Raw genomic sequence first — 22,995 nt, forward strand, 5'->3', positions numbered from 1 at the left:
TTCCCCCAAAGTGACGCATCCTAACAGGTGTGTTTCAGCCATAGTGTTTACTTCCATTCACGTTTTTTAAGAAACTGGATGTTATTGTTTCTTTTTTAACAAAAATTTCAGGAATAATTTGAATTTCAATAATACAAATTCAATGATTTTTGTCCAGTCTTTCATATCTAGTTAATTTCCATTCTACCACTCTTGTGTGTGTCTCATCTTTATCATTATAAATATTGCTTAAGATAGTCTAAGTTTCTAATCCCTAAGCTAAGAAAACTCCACCCAGTATACTTCTTTCTCTTTGCTGGCATTGGAACTCTGTGGTTAATGCTTGTATACCATGGAACCAGCTCAATTTTCAACATTAACCTTACCATGCTAAAAGGTGGATAAAGGCTCTACAATAAACTGACTACTTAGCATGATTGTGTCTGCATTCTGCATTTGGCACTGATTCCTAATATAAACAGGCATAAAATTCAGTTCTTTGGGATTCATTTGCCAATCAAAATACTGTAAAAGTCATCTGTAAAAATTCAAGTTAAGAATGCAGATTAACAGGAGTCAAAACTCAAAAAAAAAAAAACAAACCACTTTGTGTTTCTGTCCTTGGTGCTGAAAAACAAGCAGTGGCTCCTTGGGTTGACTCCCCAGTAAATGTCATGATGTGGCTCTACTTAAATAAGTGTGTATAAGAGATCATGCATTTATCTACATGCATCCTCTAACCTTATTTTCCTAGAACTATAGATGCTATTGATGACAGAATAGTAACTCACTAAGGCCTGTCCCAGAATTACCCTTTTCCACACCACACTCAGTAGCTACTTGTAGGTATTTATGTAGATTAAAACCTAAATAACAGGGCGCCTGGGTGGCTCAGTCAGTTAGGTATCCGACTTCAGCTCAGGTCATGATCTCATGGTTCGTGGGTTTGAGCCCCACGTCAGGCTTTGTGCTGACAGCTAGCTCAGAGCCTGGAGTCTGTGTCAAATTCTGTGTCTCCCTCTCTCTCTGACCCTCCCCTGCTCATGCTGTCTCTCTCTCTCTCAGAAATAAATAAAAAACATTAAAAATTTTTTTAAAAAACTTAACATTAAAATTCAGTTCCTCAATCACATTATACACCTTCCAAGTGTTCAATACCACACATAGCTGGTGATTACTATATTAGACAGTACAGATATGGAATATTTCCGTATCTAGGAAGTTTTATTGGACAGTGTATCCCTAGAACATCATCAGTGTGGTAAACTCCATAATGCCTCTGAAACATATCTCACCCTAATCCTTAGATCATTTGAGTTCTGTGAGTGTTACTTTGTATGACAAAAGGGACTCTGTGGATGTTATTAGGTGATGGATATTGACATGAAGGGATTATTTGTCATTATCCCAGTGGGTCCAATGTAATCAGAAGGGCCCCTATAATAAGAGGGAGACAGAGGTGTCAGAATCATAGTTGGAGCGGGAGATGTAATGGCAGAGGCAGAGATGGGAGTATGATGCATTCTGAAGACAGGTAAAGGGACCACAAAGCAAACGATTCAGGTAGCTACTAGAAGCTGAAAAGTAAAGAAACAAATTCTCTGACCCCCTCCTCCAGCGCTTTCAGAAAAAAAGAACGCTGCTGACACTTTAGTTTTATGACACTTTATGTTGTGACACTGATTTCAGATTTCAGCCTCCAGAACTGTAGTAGAATACATTTGTATTGTTTAAGACCACTGAGTTTGTGGTGGTTCATGACAATAACAATAGGAAACTGATGCAGTCATCATCAGTTCACTAGATTTTTGCATTTAGTTTGGATTCTTAGAATTTTACCTTCACCTCCCACAGAATCAAAACAAAGTCTTGGGTATTGGAAGAACCACACCCATAAGCAATGGAACCTTTTATAATTTAAGATATTCATATCGGCTTGTGAATGATTTCTTCTCTGAGAGTGATTAATGGAGGCTTAAACAGTATATGCTGAGTTAGCAATGTCAGAAGGGGTAGTGGGGCTGTAACAGATAAAGATGAGAAGAGATCACCTATATAGTCATGCTTCCTGATGTTTCAGGATGGCTGTCAATTCTGTTCTGCTTTTGAGCATAGACAACCATCCTAGTGAATGCTTTTAGATGAACCAGAATCAAAGCTCAGTCTGAGACTCAGAAGGCACACTTTGGGGAGGAATCTTTTCTGCCCTTCCTGCCACCAGGGGCTTGTATGTTATTTTTCAAGCCCTGTGCTACGTGGGTGTGATGAGTCAACCCTATTCTCTGCTCCCCCAACCTGCTTTCCTTTCAGGCTGGGTTTTGATGGATTGTTTTTTTCTGGAAAAATTTCCTTTACCATCATTCACCATCATCCAAGTTATTTCCCTTTTAATTAACAATAATGGCAATAATAGCACAGATACCAGAACTATGATAACAAATATATATTGAACACCTCTTTTATGTTATGTATGGCAATAGGAAATACATATGCATTGACTAATTTATTCCATAAATAATCCTATAAAGGTATGCTATTAGTATTCCCATTGTAACAGAAACCATAGTACAGAGAGGTGGTGCTACTTACTCAAGGTTGTATCCTGGTAAGAAGGAGAGCCAGAATTTGGACAGGATGCATCCTACTACGGAGATGGATTGCCTTCTAAAACTCAGTAAAAGGTTCCCCTTCTCAATCTTTAAGATCCTTAATGTAGGGACTCTGCTATCTTTTTCCCCGCTTACCCCTTCAAAGAGCCTAGGCCACTTCTTGGAAGACTATCAAAACCTCACTGAAATTGCTAATTTAAATTTATCTGTGAATTATCTAAATTATTAATAATGGATCCTGTATAGGGGAGGCTCATAAGGAGAATATCCTGGAGAAATCCTATAGAAAATGGTGTGGTGAGAATACACCAGGCTGGATTCAGATTCTGGCTCTGGCTCTTATTAGCAACATGTCAGTAAGTCACTCCTTGACTTGAACCTCAGTTTTCCCATCTAGTAAGTGGGGATAGTAATAGCTAACTCAGAGTCCTTGTGAAGAGTTAGTGAGATAATGGGTATAAGTCACTTAGGGTATATAAAAGGCTTTATAAATGGCCACCATCATCAGCTTTCTCTCTACCACCCATAGCACATATTCAAGAGCATGTCACACCTAAAATTCATAGTAGGGTTTGGTTTGCCTCAATGCATTTATATTTCAACAGTTTAATACTTAACAGAGATTTTTTTTTTAATTGACCACTTGAGCATCTTATAGAAAAGACTACAGAGCACAAAAACACGTTTCTTATTTCATGTAACTGCTCTAAATATATTTTAGGGTAGAGAGGCTCATCAGAATCCTATTAAAAGAAATCACTTTAAATCACTTATTTTGCACTGGATACAGGAAAGATTGCAGAAGTTAAGATTAGAGCCATGGGCATTACTCATGCAAAGAAATAGCCAGGAGTGGAAGTCTCTGATTTTGTCTGCTCTTGTCCATATTTGCCCAATTTTGCCATTCTTCTCATGGATAACTACCATTGTTGGGGCATCTGGGTGGCTCAGTTGGTTGAGTGTGTGACTTCGGCTCAGGTCATGGTCTCACAGTTGATGAGTTCGAGTCCTGGCTCACTTGCTCGCTGGCTCTCTCTCTCTTTCTCTCTCTCTGCTCCTCCCCCACTCATGCTCTGTCCCTCTCTTTGAAAAATAAACAGTTAAAAATATTTTAATGGATAACCACCGTTGTATTTGGTCTTCCTTCCTTGTTGCCACCAGTTTCTCTCTCCAATCTATTACTAATTTTGTGGCCAAAATAGTCTTCGTATAACATAGATTGGCCCAGGCCACGCCCATTCCTGGAATTCTTCAATGACCACCCATTCTTGAACCAAATCCAGACTGCTTTATATGACATTCCTTGTTTTTCTTTGTATGCCTTCCACCTTATTTCTATGTCCAATTTCCACCAAATCCCCACCACACAACACACCAGCCATATAGCCCTGTTCTCTGTGTTCTTTTATGCCCTGAAGCTCCTATCTGTGTTTTTCCTCTTCCTTGGATTTTCATCAAACTCACTCCAACTTCTCCTTTAAGACTCATCTCGACTAATGCATCCTTCAAGAAGCACTCAATATACCTTCCGTCTCTAGATTGGGTTGCTTCTGATGCTTCCTTTCTGGTTCCCATAATAACTTGTACTTACATTTATAAAATCCATGACACTTGCTTTCATCATTGATTTTCCTGTATCTTTCTTTATCTATATCTTAATCTCCACTTGAGCAGAGACTGTTTTCTCAGGTCTGAATTTATGTCATATTAATGTGAAAACAAATGCTGATTTTGAGCCTACCAGGGGCCAGGCACAGTATATAAAAGTATCCCTAGTGCACCTCTCAACACCTAAAATATAGTCAAGAAGTACATCTTGAGTGAGTGAATGAGTGAATGAAAGCAAGACATCCTACCACGTGTCTGTGAGATTTAAAAAAGAACTAGTTTCTTTCTGATCAAATCCAGTAGATAACCTTGCAGAATAAGATCTAACTCAGAATGTCTGCTGATGCCTTAAGCATCCTGCATACTGGAGCGTGTTCAAGGGCTCTTCCCTGACCTCACACACAGTGAATGTCTGAGCTCTGTAGGCTATTTGTAGAGAGTTTATTTCATCTTTGCAGAAAGCTGCCCAGTATAAATATTAGTCAGTTGATTTCACACAGAGTTAAAACAAGCTTTTAAAAGCTTTTTACCTCTCCTGTCCCCAAATAGGTACTTTAGACAGATTCTCAGAGCCTTGGGAGCTTTGTCGGATTTGGTAAAGTGAAAGTTATGTTCTGTTCAGAAGCAGCTTTCTGTGAAGGCTGTCTTGGGGTTGATGCAGAAATTGTGCAGAAAGGGTCAGGTAAAGTGAGGAATTTTAAGATCACAAACACTGGGTGTGGGGTGGCATTGGAATCAACCTTCTCTTTTCTGGATTTATCTCCATGAGGATGTTTCTAAAGATGGTCATCTTTGGTGCCAAGATGGTAGCTTGGACTGCTAGGAATTTACCCAAGGGATATAGAAATGCTGAGGCATAGGAGCACATGTACCCCAATGTTCATAGCAGCACTCTCAACAGTAGCCAAAACATGGAAAGAGCCTAAGTGTCCATCAACGGACGAATGGATCAAGAAGATGTGGCTTATCTATACCATGGAATACTACATGGCAATGAGAAAAAATGAAATCTGGCCATGTGTAGCAACATGGACGGACCTTGAGGGTGTTATGCTGAGCGAAATAAGTCAGGCAGAGAAGGACAGATACCATATGTTTGCACGTATAGGAGGATTAGGAGGAACTTAACTGAGGAACAAGGTGGAGAAGAAGGGGGGAAATGGTGGGGGAAAGGGAGAGAGGCAAACCATGAGAGACTCTTGAATGCTGACAAAAACTGAGAACTGATGGATGTAGGGGGGAGGGGGAATGGGCATGGAGGAGGACTCTTGTGGGGATTAGCACTGAGTGTTATGTGGAAACTAATTTGACAATAAACTATTTGAAAAAAAAAAAAAAAAAGATGGTAGCTTGGTTTTGGAAAGGAGCCAGAGTTTCCAATTGAAATTGTCTAGGGTCAACCCCAGCTCTGCCCATCATTGGTTTATGGCAAATGTGGAGACAGTGCAGCTCTATGACCCTCAAACCAATGGGTATCACCAGGGCTATCCAACAGATACAGCATGAGGGCCACAAAGAGAAGCTATACATGTAGATTTTCTTTTTTGTTATTTTTCTGACAGCCGTATTAAGCAAAGTAAAAAACAAAACAAAAAAAAACAGGTGAATTTAATTTCAATATTTTATTCAATTCAGTATGTCTCAATTCTCATTCTCAACCAAGAATATTTTATTTAACACAATATGTCCACACTATTGTCATTGCAACATGTCAAAGTAACACTGTTAGAGAGATATTTTACGTTATTTTCTTCATACCGTGACTCTGAAACCATATATGCATTCCATCCTTACAGCCTGCTTCCTTTTGGATCAGCCACATTGCAGTTTCTCACTAACCACACGTGGCTAATGACCACCACTTTAGGACAGCCCAGGGTGAAACCACAGTACCAGGGCAGATTTCTCAAGCTCTTAAACTTATCCTACTGGGATTACGAGATATGTTTCACAGAGATCAAATGAGAACACATGAAAATTGTTAGATGCCTCAGCATCCACCTTTTAAGTGTAAAGAATGGGATGAGGAGAGAACATGTTGCACCCTTCTGGTGTGCTGGATCATTCTATTTCTATCCCTGGACCTCAGTGTCATGAAGTAGGGAGTGTTTTCACTATCACCGTGTTTCCTGTGACTAGCACATAGTAGGTACATCATTTTCCTAGGGCTGCCATAACAAAGTACTACAAACTAGATGGCTTAAATAACAGCAACTTCTTGTCTCAAGAGTTTTGGAAGGCAGAAGATCAAGGTGACAGCAGGGTTGGTCCTTCTGAGGGCTGTGAGGAAGAATCTGCTTCCAGGCTTCTCCCCTGCTTTGGGTGGTCTCCTGGCCATCTCTGGCACCCCTTGGCTGTAGAACCCTCACCGCCATCTCTGCCCTCAGCTTTCTCCTCATGTACTTGTCTGTGTCCAGATTTCCCATTTTTATAAGAACCATCACATTGGATTAGGGACCCACCCTAATCCAGTATGAACTCATTTTAACATAACTAATTACATTTGCAACTACTCCCTTCCCAAATAAGGTCACATTCTGAGATACTGGGAGCTGGGACTTGAGTTTTGGAGGAGAGACAATTCAACCCATAACAGGAGGTATTCAATAAACTTAAAAGTTATATACATAAGTCAACAATACTTGAATGTAAGGACCAACTTTTGCCTCTTTGGGGTGGATTCCAAGAATATTTCAGTCTTTCTGAAGAAGAGATGCATGTTAAAAATCAAATAAGGAACCCTGGTTAGTGAAGAGAATGAATGTTGCTGATGAGCAGGTACAGTCCGCAAAAACACATACTACACAACCACATTCAACGATATCGCTAGGCTACTCCTTGAAGACCTTTTGAATCAAAGTTACTAGACTTTATCAGTCTCAGTTTTCTTAACTGCAGCTGCCTTGGAGTTCTTTGGATAAATTAACCTGAATATGTCATGCGTTCACAGAGTGATCACACAATTTATTTGGCCAGACTTCCACACTGTTGGTATCTGAATAAAATTTCTCACCACTAGGCAAAATTCTCGCCTATATGCAATAAGGCAGACTGTGTCTGTATTCCCAGAAACCTACTCCCTTCCTTGAATTCACCTTGATGTTTTGCAACACCTGTTTTTTAAGTCATTCTAGCCTTGTTCTACTGCATACTGTGTGACTCGCTCAGCATTCAATCAAGAGGATATCCCTAAGATATCACACTTCCTTAGTTATGGAAAAATAATATTTATGCACTGATCAAACTTATGCAAAGAATTCAAAGTTCTCTGCTCTCAAATGGCACTTTGACTGAGGACCACAGGCTCAGAGTCCCTGGGGTTGGAGCAGGGCCAGTAACTGGACATGGCTTTGATTTCGATCCCTCTGAACTTACTTTAAAAAAATAATAATAATAACCTCAGCACTGCCATGCTTATGCCAAGTTGAGTTGTATTGAATTTATCAGGCCAATAAAATTCTTTGTTCTGATGATAGTTCCAATTGCCCTAATGTCCACATTCATTTCTTTTTATTCTTTGTGTTAACAGTTTATGAGATAGGGATGGAGGACACCCACAAATGCTTTCATGCAGTCAAGCTTATTGATATAGTTAGATCTGTCAGGCCATTTGAATGGAAAACTTAGGAAGCAGCTTAGTACAATGAAAAGATATCTAGAGTTCGAATCCCAGCTAGACCATTTAAGAGCCGTCTGAACTTGGACATGTCATAGACTTAATCAGGCCTCAGCTTTCTATTCTGTTAAATGGACCTAAATGGCATCCACCCTATCTACCTTCCAATATAGTGTGTAAGGCACAAACAGATCCCTTTACATCTCTCATCTACTAAGCTAGTGTGAACATGGTGATAAAAAGTGTGATGATCCTCTGTCTCATTTATTCAACTAAGCTGTCCACCTGTTTCCTCTGTGAATTTCTTCTGCTTCAAGCATTTGAATTACTTAAAGGGAAAAGGTAATGTCAAGACAGTATTTTAAATGATCAATTCCTTTCTGTTACTATCTCTCCTCTTCCTTCCCTTCACTAGCTTCAGCCTAGTTGCGTTTAACATCATTGCGTTTACTCTGATTTAACCAAAACACCTTTTTTAAGAATTTACTCTTTGCATACCATTCTGACAGTGCTGGGAATATCGTTCTCAGTAAAACAAACCTGGATCTCTGCCCTCAAGGGCTTACAGTCCATTTGCCTCTAGGTGTGTATCTCAGGCCTATATTTTGTAGGGCCCTTGGCTCTGAAAATTGCCAACTCATTTTCACTTCCTCCTATTCCATGAATTCTCTCACTCTGGGTCTAAGGTAGTCCCTCCTACTGCCGCATTACGCCAGCCCGCAAATTATTTTGCCAACCTGTTTGATGCCACCTAGCTATGTTCTGCTCGCTTTCAACACTCAATTTATACATCTGTTCTTCCAGAAAGCCTTACTTGATAAACCTTCGTGGATAAATGAGACCTGTTAGCTCCTTATATTGATCTTCTCATGGCATATATCTCAGTGCACTGCAAGGTCCTGCACTGCCCTGTGTATGCTTCCATCTGGTAGCAGCGGAGATACCTGGACTGTGTCGTCCTCATCATCACCGTAGCCCCTGGACCCAGCACAGGACCTGCCACCCAGAAGATACCTGATACTTAGCTACTGAAACAATTGCATGAATCTGAACCTCTTGCCTATTTGAATAGTTCATCGCCCTTGCTATCTGGCAGTCTTTCCTAATTTCATTTCTTCCAAGTCCAAGTATAATTCATTTTATGACAGCCTTTTTGTTTTCCAGTTGGCAAACTATTAGAGGCTAAAACTTATGCAACATACCATGAAAGACAAGGTCATATTTTATCATCTTTGCCTGTTTCTGTAACCAGATTAGACATCTCTCTACAAGTGAGGTGAATGCCAGCCAACAGATATTTATCTTGTCAAACACCTGATTACAAAATATGAAGACAAAGAGGGAAGTGTTAAAGATGAATCCGACAAGTACCTGCCCTGAAGGAGTTTACAGTCTTCCGAGAGGCCGATGATAGTCATGTGAGGAAATTGGGTCATTAAAAATGCACATAAATGTTTGGTTCTGTAAATTCACTATACACTATGTGTGAGTGGTAAGTACTTTTTGTGTCTTAACTGCACCATGTCTCCTCAAGGTCATGGGATGTATCAGCTATGCTGTGGCATCCAGCTTTGGGGAGGACTTGAAGAAGGAGAAACGTTGATTAGTTGCACTGGGAGACAAACTTGTGATGGATTGAAAACCTCAGTTTTATAACGTGGTTTGAAAGGAAATGCTGAGGGGCGCCTGGGTGGCTTAGGTGGTTGAGCGTCCGACTTTCGCTTAGGTCATGATCTCGCGGTTCGTGGGTTCGAGCCCCGCGTCGGGCTCTGTGCTGACTGCCAGCTCAGAGCCTGGAGCCTGTTTCAGTCTGTGACTCCCTCTCTCTCTGACCCTCCCCTGCTCACGCTGTCTCTCTCCTAGAAATAAATAAAACATTAAAAAAAAGTTTAAAAAAAAAAAAAAGGAAATGCTGAATCTATCTGTGTGCAAGACAATGGTATCTACTCCTCCCACAGGTTTCTATCTAGAATGCTTACTTTCTCCTTTGCTGGAATATTTCATGGTCTGTAACATTCCAGTGAAGAGAGTATATTATCTTTCCAGCACTGTGACTTGATGCACTATATTTTCTAAATATAGTGATAGACCCTCGGTGACATTCTTAGTAGGATGGTTTACTCAGCAACATCCATGGTGAGCTGGTACCTTTCTAAGCTACTTGGTGCTATCTGTATGTATAGTGGCCTCCTCTCTTATGGAGACAATTGCCTCACACCAGATCTATCAATTTTCTATTTTAGAAGCAGGCAGAGAACCCTTCGGATAGCTATGATGGAATAGGTAACAGTGATATCACCCCAAATCAGATCTGCAGGGTACCTGTAAGCAAGCTATTTAAGGAAACAAAATCCATTCTTTTCTTTTTGTGGATTTGGCTAAAAGTAGTAGTATTAGCAATGATGCAAGTCATTGAAATTAATCTTGAATATGAAGTTGACACTGATGTTATGCTGGTGGTGGTGGTAGTCATGGTGAGAATGTTCTCTACTTCTTTAGAAAGTAGCTAGCAGGAGAGGACATAGAATGTGACAGTTAAAGTCTGCTCAGGATTGAAAGTTTCCTCCATACCCACGAGGTAAAGAATCCTTACTGAATTATAATTTCAAATGCATGTTCATTCCCTTGTGAAAATGGTTTTTGCTAATATTTATTTGCTTGCTTACCTGCCCTTCTGGCTGCATCACTTTATGTGTGACAGGGGTGGGCAGCTCCAGCTGTCCCTTGAGGATAGATGGTAATGGCGACTTTGCCATAGTATTGATAGCAAAATACTCACATCAGCTGGCTTTCACTGCCCTGACATCTCATTGTGTTTGCAGCAATGTAAGGTAGTGGTCATAAAATGTCCGTTTCCTAATTTCAGCAGTATGCTGTAGTTGTGCAAGACCTTACCATTGGGGGGAGAAGCTGACTAAAGGCTACACAGGAACTCCTCATTTTTTTTTTCAACTTCCTGCTCTGAGTTTAGAACTGGATTGGTACCGATAGGAGTTTCATCATGCGCTACTGGAGTGGCCTCAGATTATTTGCTTAACCTTTCAAAGCCACCCATCTATAAAATAAAGATAATGATTGTGACTACATCACGGGACTGTGGGTTGCAGTGAGGGAGTTATATTTAAAGAACATTTAGGGCAGTGGCAAGTACATGTTATGAGACCTTCTAAATTATCTTTGTTATCAATAATGTTATAATCACCATTATCATAATTAACCCTATTAACACCCACTTGGGTTCTAAATCTTGAGACAGCAGGAACAAAGATCTCATGCCTCTGGTAGCCTCTCACTTTGGCTAGGTTACTTCAGGTATTTGTCAGAAAATCTCGGAAAATATTTTGTGATCGAATAGTCATACCATAACCCTTACAAGTACCATCCTTTGTCTTAGCCAACAGAAAAGTCAGTCATAGCACATTTGAAAGTGCCTTGGCTTTGGAGAAAGACCTATATTTGAGGTCTGCATCTACGGTGTACTAGCTTCAAGACCTTGTGCTTTCTTATCTGCGAAATGGGTGTGATGAAAAACAAGTTTCTAAAAATAGACTTCCTGTCAAGATGAAGTTAAATATAGAGACTAACAGTGTCTGATGCTCAGAAAGAACTCAAATGAATACCAGCTGCTCTGGCTGTTGCTTTTTTATTAATGATAGGAAATAGTAAAGCATTCACAGCTATTCCATGTATAGACATGTGAAGTCCTGTGTTGCATGACCTTCTAACAAGAAGTCTTCCGGTACAGCGTTGGGATATCCCAGTGGAGATTTTTTTTTTTAAATGGTCCAGAGCAACACTTAGCAGTTTGACCTTGTTTATCAGTGCCCTGAGGTCCTGGGTGAGTTGGACAGGTCTTCTTATCAGTAAGGATAGATGATAAAGGGACTAGCTTGGACATTCATTTTTCATTCAACAAAACTTCTGGATGTGTATTTGTGCATACCACTGTTTGCAGTGCTTGACACACTAGTGTTGAAAAAAAAAACAACAGAGGAGATTCCTGTCCTCATAGAGTTCACAGTCTACTTAGAGACAGACCTCAAAAACTATATAATAGAAAAATACATGTAATGTCAAAATAAAAAAGTATACAAAGTTGCACTTTCACAAGAGTTTTAAAGGACAAGTCAGGGTCCTCTGAGACCCTGGGGCAGTGGTGAGCAAGAAGACAAAACATGTCTTTTCGAGTACCTGATCTTGCTGGTTGGGATATTTCCTTGCTCCAGAGGCTGCTAATATTTTAAGAGGCAAGCACATTTCCCTTTGGAAATACACCTTATGTGGAACCTTATCAAGGCTCCTGACTTTTACAAAGTACCATAAATAATTGATTGTCGCTGACTTCTCATGGTTGAGGAAAACAACCTCTATGTTGCCTTCTGTGACTCCAAATGGAATATTAGGAAGGAACATTTTGCAAACATGACACCTCATCATTGCTAGCCCGCCACCCACTCCACTGGTTTGTATTTCTGGGGCTGGTGTTTGTTAGCCACAGCAAGATGGCTTCTGGCCTCTCTGTCTCTTGCTTCCCTGTCGAGGCTGGGGAAATGAAATGAAACAAATTGTTTTCACTTGAATCTGTGACACGGATTCTTGTTATCGTTGTTGGTTGTTTGTTTTTGTGAGTTATGGCCTCAGAGCCATCTCATAGTTCTTTGTTCCAGAGATGCTTTTCTGTAAGCTGGTATAGTTAGGAGACCAAGGTTTGTATGCTTGCCTAATTGAGGTCTGATTTGAACCCATTTCCAACTACTGTAGAAGATAAAGCCTAGGAGTCTGATAGATTTAGCTCACTAGCACTTGCCAGTTGTGTGAGTATGAGGAAGTGACTCCACCGCCCTTAGAAAGAGAATAACAATTTTGGGTTCTTGCTAAAATAGGTAATGTGGGCAAAGCTCCCTTTTTTAGTTTTATATCCTCACTGCTTAGAACAATGGCTGGTACGTAGTTAGTGCTCAAGAAAAATTTTCTTATTATCATCCTCTCCATCATCATCACCACCACTACCACCAGCACCATCACCTTCATGTTCTTCATCATCATCATCACTATCACCACCACCACCAACTTCATGATCTTCATCTCCATCTTCATCATCACCACCACAACTGTCATTGTCATCATCCCCATCTTCATTTTAGTATGGATTCAGTAGCAAGAATTCTTCAATAAGAGCAGATTTAATTCAAATGTTGGTCCTGCTACTTAACTAATCTATTAGTCCCCATAGTAGGAAATATTTTTCACCTGTTTGGAGCCTCAGTTTTCTTATCTTTAAAAGATACCATAATATCTATCTTAACAGAATGACTGTGAGGATTAAAGTGCCTAGGACTGTGCTGGCAAATGGTAGGTAAGGACCCAACATACCTCTCCATATATTCTTCAGAGGGTACACTTTGCTGGACTAGAAGGAAGATTGATTTCATCCCCACAATAGGAAATGTACTCACAGCACTTTTTAGATTATAAGACACATTTCTATAGACTTTTCCCCTAAAACATTACAAGATCCTCATTGGGAAGAATATATATTATCATTTATATTTATAAATAAGGAAGCTAGGGCACACAAAGGTTGAATGACTTACCAATAATCCTACCATTATACTTCTGACTTCTCAATATTTGATTTTGATTCTATAGCTACAGTACAAGTAGAAGGCTAAATGGGAACAAATACTGGAAATTTCTAGCATGGTGTTTTTAATTTTACTTATTTTACTGCAATCCATAAAAGATTTTACATTGCAACCCAATTCACCCACATAAAAGTTTCATAGAACCACACTAACTCTTACTATTTTATTCTATTCTATACTTTTCCAGTGTGGTATAGTTGATTTCATTTTAAGAATATTGGCGTGATAACTCCCTCCATGGATTTTAGAACCCAAGGGATCACACCTATAATTTGAAAAACACAGAACACTTTCCCCCAGGGCTGTGTGGCAGAATGACGTGGGACAGCTTTGTGCACTGTCTGTGCCCAGATCTCAAACTCAGATATCTGAAGGCAGTAGGTCTGGGGTAGAGACCTGGAGTCTAATTTTCTTAATAATACCCCCGGCATGACTCTGATGGTCCACTGGCTAGGACCCAGTGTCCTTTTGTGTCTCCCTGATTATTTCCACCGGAAATGCTCATCTCTGTTGAGTAGGTTTGTTGGTTGGTTTTTTGAGCATTTTCTCCATCTCTTCCAGAACATACTTCACCAGAGAATTTGTCTGTCTTGGTCTTGTCCCTGTTTCCCAGGTTGAAGGACAGAAGTTTGGCTCTTCAGTTATCTGCGAGCACAGGCAGCTTATGGCTCCTGAGAGTGACTGCTGAACCTGTGTGTTGGGTTGGAGCTGGGGAACAGAAGGGGCTCTGGTCCTCTGTGGTTAGGCAGCTCTGAGATGGGGCTGACCCGTCTTTGTAAGGAACCTGCACGGGATGCTTATTTTAATTCTGCATCAGAGGTGTCTTGGCAGTGTGATTAGAAATGGAAATGGAGGGGCGCCTGGGTGGCTCAGTCGGTTAAGCATCCGGCTTCGGCTCAGGTCATGATTTCACGGTTCGTGGGTTCGAGCCCCGCGTCGGGCTCTGCTGGAGCCCTCTTCTGACTCTGTGTCTCCCTCTCTCTCTGACCCTCCCCTGTTCATGCTGCCTCTCTCTCTCTCTCTCAGNAGGAAGGTTGAATTCTTCCGGGCAACCTCTCCTGCCCTAACCCCCTCCTCTGTTATACGATTTAATTACACATTTAATCACTTCAGAAACCCCATCCATTCCCTCCAGTGTAGTGAGATCTCTCCTCTCTTGGCAAGGCAGCTTGGTGATAAGCAGCTGTCCACGAGAAGGGTGGATGGGACTCTTGAAACTCTCCCTCGGTGAGCAAGGAATACATGGCCAAATAAAAACTGAGATTGTTTTGACATTTCACTCTGGTTGTTGTAGTTTTAATAATAAAGAAAGAACAAAGTATTTGTAGCTTTAAATAGAGAGGCAGCATTTGGCATTGATACAGCATTTGGCATTGAAATCACTGGGGATTTTTTTTGTACGCGGCTTTGTTTTTGCTTGTTTGAAAGAGGGGGGAAAATGAGCTAAGAGGAGAAGAAGTTCAAGAAAAGAAGAAAGCAAGACCCCTCTGCATGTACTATGTAGCACTGATCACCACTGGGATTTGGGGGTCATCTGTGGCTTCCTTTCTTGAAAGCCTGCTGCCCCTCTTGAACGCACGGTCCATAGGGACACAGGTGGTCTTGAGTCTTGCTGATAAATGAATCTGTTTATACAGCGCATACTATAAGCCAAGCCCCACATGTGCTTGTTGTGTTATGATTTGGTTTGTATTTTGACCCTTGCGGTCACACTGTGAAGTCACTGGAGCCCGGAGCATTGCAACTACTTGCCTAAGGTCACACAGCTAGTCTGCAAAGCAGCTGGGTTTCCAAATCTTCCAAACCGTCATCAGTTGCATTGTTTTAAGATCAGTTTACAATTAACCATGCAGCTTTGTTATAAATGCATCCCCTATGTTCTCAGGGCGGTTCTTTAAATTTTCCTATCTGCATTCCTCTGTCTCTGAGCTCTTTCTTCATTCTGCCTCTGCCACTTCCCCCGCTACCCCCAACACCCCCACCTCTCTTAAAAATATAAAACAAAATAGGATAGTAAGCAGGCTCCCCGGTGGATTTCATAACTTTGCATACCATATATTTAGTTTAGTAATGAAAAATTCCAGCTCCAGGCAATGCATAGGATACCATTTCTAATGTTTTTTAAACAGCTATTAATGTAGGCAAGCACTGTGTGCGTGTGTGTGTGTGTGTGTGTGTGTTCTTCCTCCTCTATATAATCATCTGCTCAGTGTGCACCCTGAAACTGAGAACAGGAGCCAGAGGAGGGGCGAGCTGTGATTGATGGGCCAGGCCTCGCTGGCGGAAAGAGTCCCATCTGGGGTTGGTTTTGGGAGCAGTCAGATGTTGAGGGGGAGGTCAGCCAGGCGGCCTCAGCTCCCCTCCTTCAACACCCAGCCGTCCACACGTTGCACAGAGCGCACACCCTCGCTCGTAACTGAGGCTTGCTTTGGGCAGATGCTTTGTGGTGTGGGGCTAGAACAGCTGCTAAGTTTATGGAGGAGAAAGGAAGCAGGATGGTGCAGCAGGTATTTTTCCTGATTTTATATTTCACTCAAAATTGTGAATTTGAATGAAGCTGAAGTCTTTCCTTGCGTTAAGTCTCTGTTGCTCTCTGCGATCCGTACTCTGCTCCTTGAATCCTGCTTGGGGGGTGGGGAGGATTTCAGCCGTGTGTGTGTGTGTGTGTGTGTGTGTGTGTGTGTGTGTGTGTGTGTGTGTGTGTGTGTCGGCTTTCTGCTTGATGTGTCGAACTGAGCTAGTCTTGGAACCAGCAGGTTAATGGTGTAATTTTGCATTTTCTTCTTTGTTTCAATGCCCCCGGGGGCATGATACAGCTTAGCTCTTTTCAGTCAGGCACTGGAGGCTTTCTGTGAATGTACGCAATTTCTTGCCAGAGAACTAGAACAGACCACGCTACAAAACTAAAGTCAAACAGTCAGCAAGACCGACAACTGCAGGCAGGCAGCCTGAAAAGGGAGGGTTTCCTCCAGGAGTGTGGGTTGGTGGGGGGTCCCTCCGGGAGTGGCTGCTTTTCTTGGCTGTGCGGATGGATGCAATCACTGGTTTAGCAGGGCTGGACAATCCCTGTGCATGTCTTCATTATAAGGACTGTGTTGAGGCCAGAAGGGGTTTTTCGGGGCAAGAAATGCACTGGGGACAAATCAATTCCAGAAGCCAAAGGGGAAAAGATGATTCAAGAAGTTGGACTGTTAAAGCTGGGGAAGCAGTCGCACGCACACAGAAAAAATTACTTCATTATTTTAAAGTACACGTTGGCAGCTCCGAAACCAGGCACTCCCCCCCTTCATTGAAAGTCAGGCAGTTACCGTGAAAAGAACATCCCCACTTCGTGCTCTGCTACGTAAAGACGATTCCTCAGTTGAAATGTGGTTTGCATTAGATTTGGGGCCAAAATATTTTGCAAAGTCTGATGTGTTTCCACCCTTTGTTCTCTTATTAGTTTCTAAAAACTACTTTATTAAACCTAGGCAATGAATCGGGAGAAGGGAGATGTCTGGGGGTAAAAACAAAACAAAAAATCTCGTGTTTTCTGTCTGACTCTGTCTCCTGAGCCCGCTTCCGAGAGGAAATTAAGGTGCGGGCAGTTCTAGTGACCAAAGCAATTCTCCTGTGTTTGAAGATGCCTCTCTGAATGTCTGCATGCAGTAGAGTCGACACACTATACTAATAGTCAGATTAAGGTGTTTGTCTTAAAATAGCAATAATATCCTGGCTATTTCATGCTTCAGTAAAATATTTAAATTGAAATGGCATTTATTTTTCCTTTGGTGACTCAGGCTTGGTTGCATTTTAATAATCCTCTTGTAACTTGGAGCCTCTAGTAACTGGAGCCCAAGCTACCCTTTGGGGTGTCTTGGGTAGTGACGGGGTCCCACATCGTCTTGCTGTTGCTGAGTTTCTGCTTTAATTGAGGTTTGGTTGTATGAGGACAAGGAAGTTTCCTCTGCGTTCCTAATAAATGTTCCTTATTTTCAAGTTTCTATTCATTTCTGCCGCAGCAATGATAGACGTTAAAACATTAGGTCTTGGCTTTAAAAAAAAAAAAAAAATGCATATTTGTCAGCAACCTAGGAAAGTCCGGGCACTGAACATTTGATGTTAGGTTTGCAGATCTCTTGAAACATTTTCTCAGTGATGTGGGGGCTCTGTGCGAAGCAGAATCACCCTCCTCATCACCTCGGAACACCCACAGGCACCCTGACTCAGTAGATATCAGAATTTCTGTGATCATTGCACTTATTTAGGGAAAGGTGGGGGGTTGGCATCAGAGTAGAAGGAAGGCAGGCGGCTTCTACAAATGAGGGAATGTCTAGCCAGAATGCTCCAAATAATTTTTGTCTGCCACTGTCACCTACATGAAGATGGCCTCAGCTTTCATCCAGGATCCTTTACGTGTGCCCAAAATTTGCCTTGACCTGGAGTGCCAAAGGTGCCCTTAACACGCATGTATTTTTCCAGAAAACACACTTCAGCCAAGCTAAAAATCCAGGAACATTGCTGGGGAGGAAACAAAGACATCTCTGAAGCCATTTGAAGGTGAAAAATAATTCCATAGGAAGCACAATGATCTTAATTAAATATTAGCTGTAATTAGCCCAAAGTGCAAATGTTGGGAATATTAATTAGGGCCTCTCTGGGATGGCTGTCAGTGTTAATAAGTAACTGCGGGAGGTCCCACTAACACCTGGTTGAGGACTTCTGGAACAGGAGTGTGGTCTAAAGCCCCGTGGACCCAAATGCCACCTGCGGGTTCCTGGGTGGCAACAGACACAACCCTAGGGCTCAGTGCCCGGGGTGTGCCAGAATGCACAAGGCTTCCTAGAGGTTGGTGGTTTGTCCCCAGTTAGCCCTTCCCTTGCCTAGGATGGCCTCAGAGCCTCATGACGCTAGGCCCTGGGCTTACATGGCACAGATTTCCCAGGCTGCCGCTCTAACCTTCACCAGTGGCCAGTCCGGCTTTTGGGACACTGGTATTTTTGCACCACATCCCCCAGGACCTGCCTTCCTGGAGGGTGAGTTGCAGGTCCTGAGGCCATGGTATATGTATGACAGAGAAAGGTATGTTTAAAAATGGGAATGAACCTTGCCACCAGGTGATAGCCTTGGCAGATGAGAGACACCCGGGCTTTAGTTCAGCTCCTGACTTCCCTAAGAGCTACTTGTCGTGGTGACCTTGCTGCAGGGTCCTCCACAGCAAAGTAACACGGGATGAGAGACACAACAAATGTGTGCAGAACAGGGATTCTGGGTGTGGGAACATTGAACACTTGGGGCTCAGATGTCCTTTGAGGGAGCTGTCCTGTGCCTTGTAAGGTGTCCAGCACCATCCGTGGCCTCTACCAACTAGACTTTAGCAGCAACCCTTCTCCCCACTGGTGACAACCTAAAGTGTCTGCACACACTATCGGCTGTCCCCCAGGGAGCAGTCATCCTGTGTAAGAGATACAGGGACACCTGGGTGGCTCAGTCAGTTGAGCATCCAACTTCCACTTGGGCCATGATCTCGCAGTTCATGAATTCAAGCCCTGTGTCAGGCTGTGTGCTGACAGCTCGGAGACTAGAGCCCTCTTTGGAATCTGTGTCTCCCTGTCTCTCTGCCCCTCCCCTGCTCACACTCTGTCTCTCTCTCTCTAAAATAAAATTAACATTTAAAAAATAATAAAAATAAATTAAATTTTTAAAAAGAAAGACTGATGCAAAGCCCCCAGCACAGTGCCTAGTACCTTCCAGGCCTGAGAGGAAACCAAATTCCGTCAGTGTGCCTTCTGAGCACCTGTGAGGAGAGGGGTGCTTTTCCCCTGAGCACAGAAGCCTGAGGACATCATGGATCTTCCCCTCTGCAGCCCACTGTGCTGAGTGTGAAGCCTGTGTATGTGTGTGTATGTGTGCTTAGAGCGCAGACCTGCAGAAATGGAAACCACATTCTGAAGAAGACTCACTCCTCTGCTGGGCGCCCTCCACAGCTCTAGCTGAGCACACCCCCTTGATTTTAGGGAGAATGCACCCCCCCTTGACTCTCTCCTGGTTTTACTGTCCACTTTATTTCCTGCCCAAACTATTTATGCAGTGGTGCCTTCTTAATTGATGTTCTCATATTTAGTGACACCTTGACCACATTGATTGGAAAACTTTTCTGCAAAGGGCAAGATGGTTAAATAGTTCAGGTTTTGTGGATCTCTCACAACTACTCCATTCTGCCATTATAGCGCAATGAACATGGTCGTGTCCCAGTAAAACTTTATTTACAAAACAACCAGTGGGCCGGGCTTGTCTCATGGGTCATTTGCCAACCCCTCTCCTACTCCCCGGGACCTGCCCTATGTCCTGGTGCCAGGTTAAGCTTCACAGAGCCTAAAGCTCATCAGTCAAGCATGCATTCACTTAGCAAGTACTTATAAATGCCTACGCTGCAGCTAGCATGCTGTGGGACACTGGAGATGGAGTGGAGGATGTGACACTGTCCCCAGCCCTTAGTGCTCTCTGCAGCGGCAGCACTAGCAGTTATGTGAGATGTGGTCATAAGTTTCAGTGGAGCATAGAGGACACACAGCTGAAGTGGGCTCGGCGTCAGGGAAAGCTGGCTTAGAGGACTTGTTTGGGGACCCAAAAGGGCAGCGAGACTAGTCAAACCAGGGAGTAGAGAGAGCTTTCCAGGCACAGGGGCAGTGAATGGGTAGAGTCAACAGTGTTGAGACTATGGAGTGATTGTTGGCTTCTTGAGGGCAAGCCCTTCTCCTCTTGCAGAGAGAGCCCAGATCCTAAGAGAAAGCCCCTGATGGTTTTGGGAACCTGCAGAGGCCAGGTCACTCTTCCTGAGATTGCTCTGCATGCAGAAAGGCCCCATGGACATAATTGTTCGATAACACTGTTTTCTGATAGAGGCACAGGAGGGAAAGCGTCTTCTCTGTGTGACCATCTCTCTGCCCCTGTTGGGCATTTCATGTCCCCGTGGGGCCACACCGGGCATTTTCTCAAGTCTGGTTTTCAATTCAAAGGTGTGCTGGATCGAGGGTGTGGGGGGGAATGGAGCAGGCCTTTGGCCAGAAGTAGAATCTGGCACAATGAATTTCCCTTTGGAGGGTTTCAAGGTCTTGCCGGCCAGAGAGAAGTAGCGTCCGCAAGGAATCTGTGTACAGAGGGATATGTTGCTTCAGCAGCCCCGTAGAAGAGAAGGGTGCTAGTTGGCTTATAAACAGGAGAGGATGTTGTTATTCTCTCTAGTCCAGACTCTATTGGTTGTCAGTAACAGGAAAACAAACTATCTTTAAAAAATGAGACATTTACTGACACGTGGAACTAAAAGAAACAGTGGTGTTAACTAACTGCAGGTAGAGCTGGACCCAAGACCTGACATGATGTCGCCAGGGCTGAGTTCACTTTTTTCTCAGTTTCTGGGCTCTGTTGTCCTCATGTTGTGGCTTCTGCTTTAGGTGGTCCCTTTTCAAGCGGCAGCTCAAGGACTGAATTATTTTTATAGTCCTCTGATTAGCCAGGGTATCTTGACTTTGTCTGGAGGTGATCCGAGGCGGGGCTCAGCCACATCTGCACTCTGTGGGCTGAGAGTGGAAGTGTCCCCTAAAGAGAAAGCAGGTGCTCTTCTTGAAGAAAAGACAAAAGCACACTAAGCAGCAATGACCATGAGTGTCCCCTCTGGCTTCTTCAGGATAGTCAGGGTTAAGTTTCCACGGACAGGGATCCAGCCACAGCACAGACAGACCCGGCTCAGCCCAGATGCTAGGAAAAGATGCTAGAAAGCAAGCAGTGGCTGGGCATTTCTGGTTCCAATGCCACAGACATTTGGAGACATTCGACTGGGGGAGGAAAGGGCGCGCGATGGGAATGTTTTCACTTGTAAAATGGTTTAAACTTATCCTAAGCTTCGTTCTCTTCAAAGTGTCATCTTTAACATTCTAATTAAGGTCCCCTCTAAACAAATGCACAAGGTCTGTGGGCTGCTCTGAGAATAAACTTATTTTTTCTCCCCTTCTATATCATAATGTTTTTGCTGCACTCAAGTTGCTTTAGCTGAAGAGGCTCTCAAATGTTGGTGGCAAGGACTGAGGAGATGTGAGCAATCCTGACATTTTTGCCCTGGTATCATTATATGAGGGCTGAAGTCACATCTAATTGACCACAGACAATGGAAGAGGCAGCTATTTGGTGTGCTTAATTGCTAAGCTTCTCTCTCTCTCTCTGACTGTGCAATCCCATCTCTTGAGACCATGAAAAATTTGGCCCTCTGGGTTACAGTTTCTGATGGCTGTGTGTGTGTGTGTGTGTGTGTGTGTGTGTGTGTGTGTGTGTAGGGTAGTAGAGTTATAAGGGTAGGGGTGGGGGTGGAGGGAGAGAGATTTCCTGAAATGGAAGCATTTGAATTCAGGGATTTTTTTAAAATTCTTTAGACTTGACTGTAATTATCACACTGCATGTTTTGCCTAGATTGGAAGGGTGAATTGTTATATAATACACTGCTTATAAAAAAAAAAATAAGGCAGGGGATGGGGGGTGGCATTGACTAATGAGGCTGAGTGAAGTCCAGCATTTTGCAAAGATACTTAAAATGGTGAACACAGTATCACAGAGTGCCATCTTTGTCCAAATTAGGCCTTGACTTTCCATTGGCTGCTTCATATTAGCATTGGGAACATCTCTCTCTCTCTCTCTCTCTCCCCTTCTCTCTCTCTCAACATCTCTCTCTCTCTCTCCCCTTCTCTCTCTCTCCTTCTCTCTCTCTCTCTCTCTCTCTCTCACACACACACACACACACACAGTGACCATTAAAAGGACCCCCCCCATCCCATTATGTGAGCCAAGTCACATAAAACTTTGATTAAATTCAAACGCTTAGATGAATTGTCTCTCTTCTCAAGAACACACACGTTCAATTTAATCTCTCTCTTGGCATTTTAAGTATCAAATCAAGACTCTGCTGTCACTGGAGACAACTACATGCTCACATGTTCCAAAATGGGGATGAAATAAGGAGGCTCTGCCAGAAAAATCCAGTCGAGCAGGGCACAGACCCTCCCACTCTTTGGCTATGGGGTTGGATGGCTTGGGGAATGTGACTGCCCTGCACCTTTCTCAGCCTTGATTTCTGCATCTGCGCAATGGGGTTGGGTCTATATAAATGACAGGTACTGTTTCCTTATAGAGTCTGGCGCAGATTAAGCGGGATGCATCCGTCTCTGTGTCTTGGCACAGTTCTGGCACCTGCAAAGTGTCGGGGGAGCGCTCGTCCTTGGGCCCCAGGGAGAGGTTCTGCCTGGTTCCTGCTCACCATGTTTCACCTTCTCTCCCCCTTTCTGGTTTTCCAGGGTAATCAGGAAGCCGCAGCTGCCCCAGACACAATGGCTCAGCCTTACGCTTCGGCCCAGTTTGCTCCCCCCCAGAACGGCATCCCCGCGGAATACACGGCCCCTCATCCCCACCCCGCGCCAGAGTACACTGGCCAGACTACCGTCCCTGAGCACACGTTAAACCTGTATCCTCCCGCCCAGACGCACTCCGAGCAGAGCGCAGCGGACACGAGCGC

The 22,995-nt window shown here is 43.1% G+C and overlaps 1 protein-coding gene across 1 annotated transcript in view; it reads left to right on the forward strand.

Moving 5' to 3' along the window:
- The window catches only part of RBFOX1 (RNA binding fox-1 homolog 1), a 1,463,629-nt gene that overhangs the window by 1,265,877 nt on the left and 174,757 nt on the right, over positions 1-22,995 (forward strand). Inside the window, exon 5 of the mRNA XM_077773235.1 lies at positions 22,778-22,993. Within this exon, the coding sequence (XP_077629361.1) occupies positions 22,778-22,993 (216 nt within the window). The remainder of the gene's footprint in view (positions 1-22,777; positions 22,994-22,995) is intronic.

Source organism: Crocuta crocuta, unplaced genomic scaffold (assembly GCF_008692635.1).
Source record: "Crocuta crocuta isolate KB4526 unplaced genomic scaffold, BGI_CrCroc_1.0 scaffold16, whole genome shotgun sequence".
In the NCBI taxonomy this organism is placed as follows: domain Eukaryota; kingdom Metazoa; phylum Chordata; class Mammalia; order Carnivora; family Hyaenidae; genus Crocuta; species Crocuta crocuta.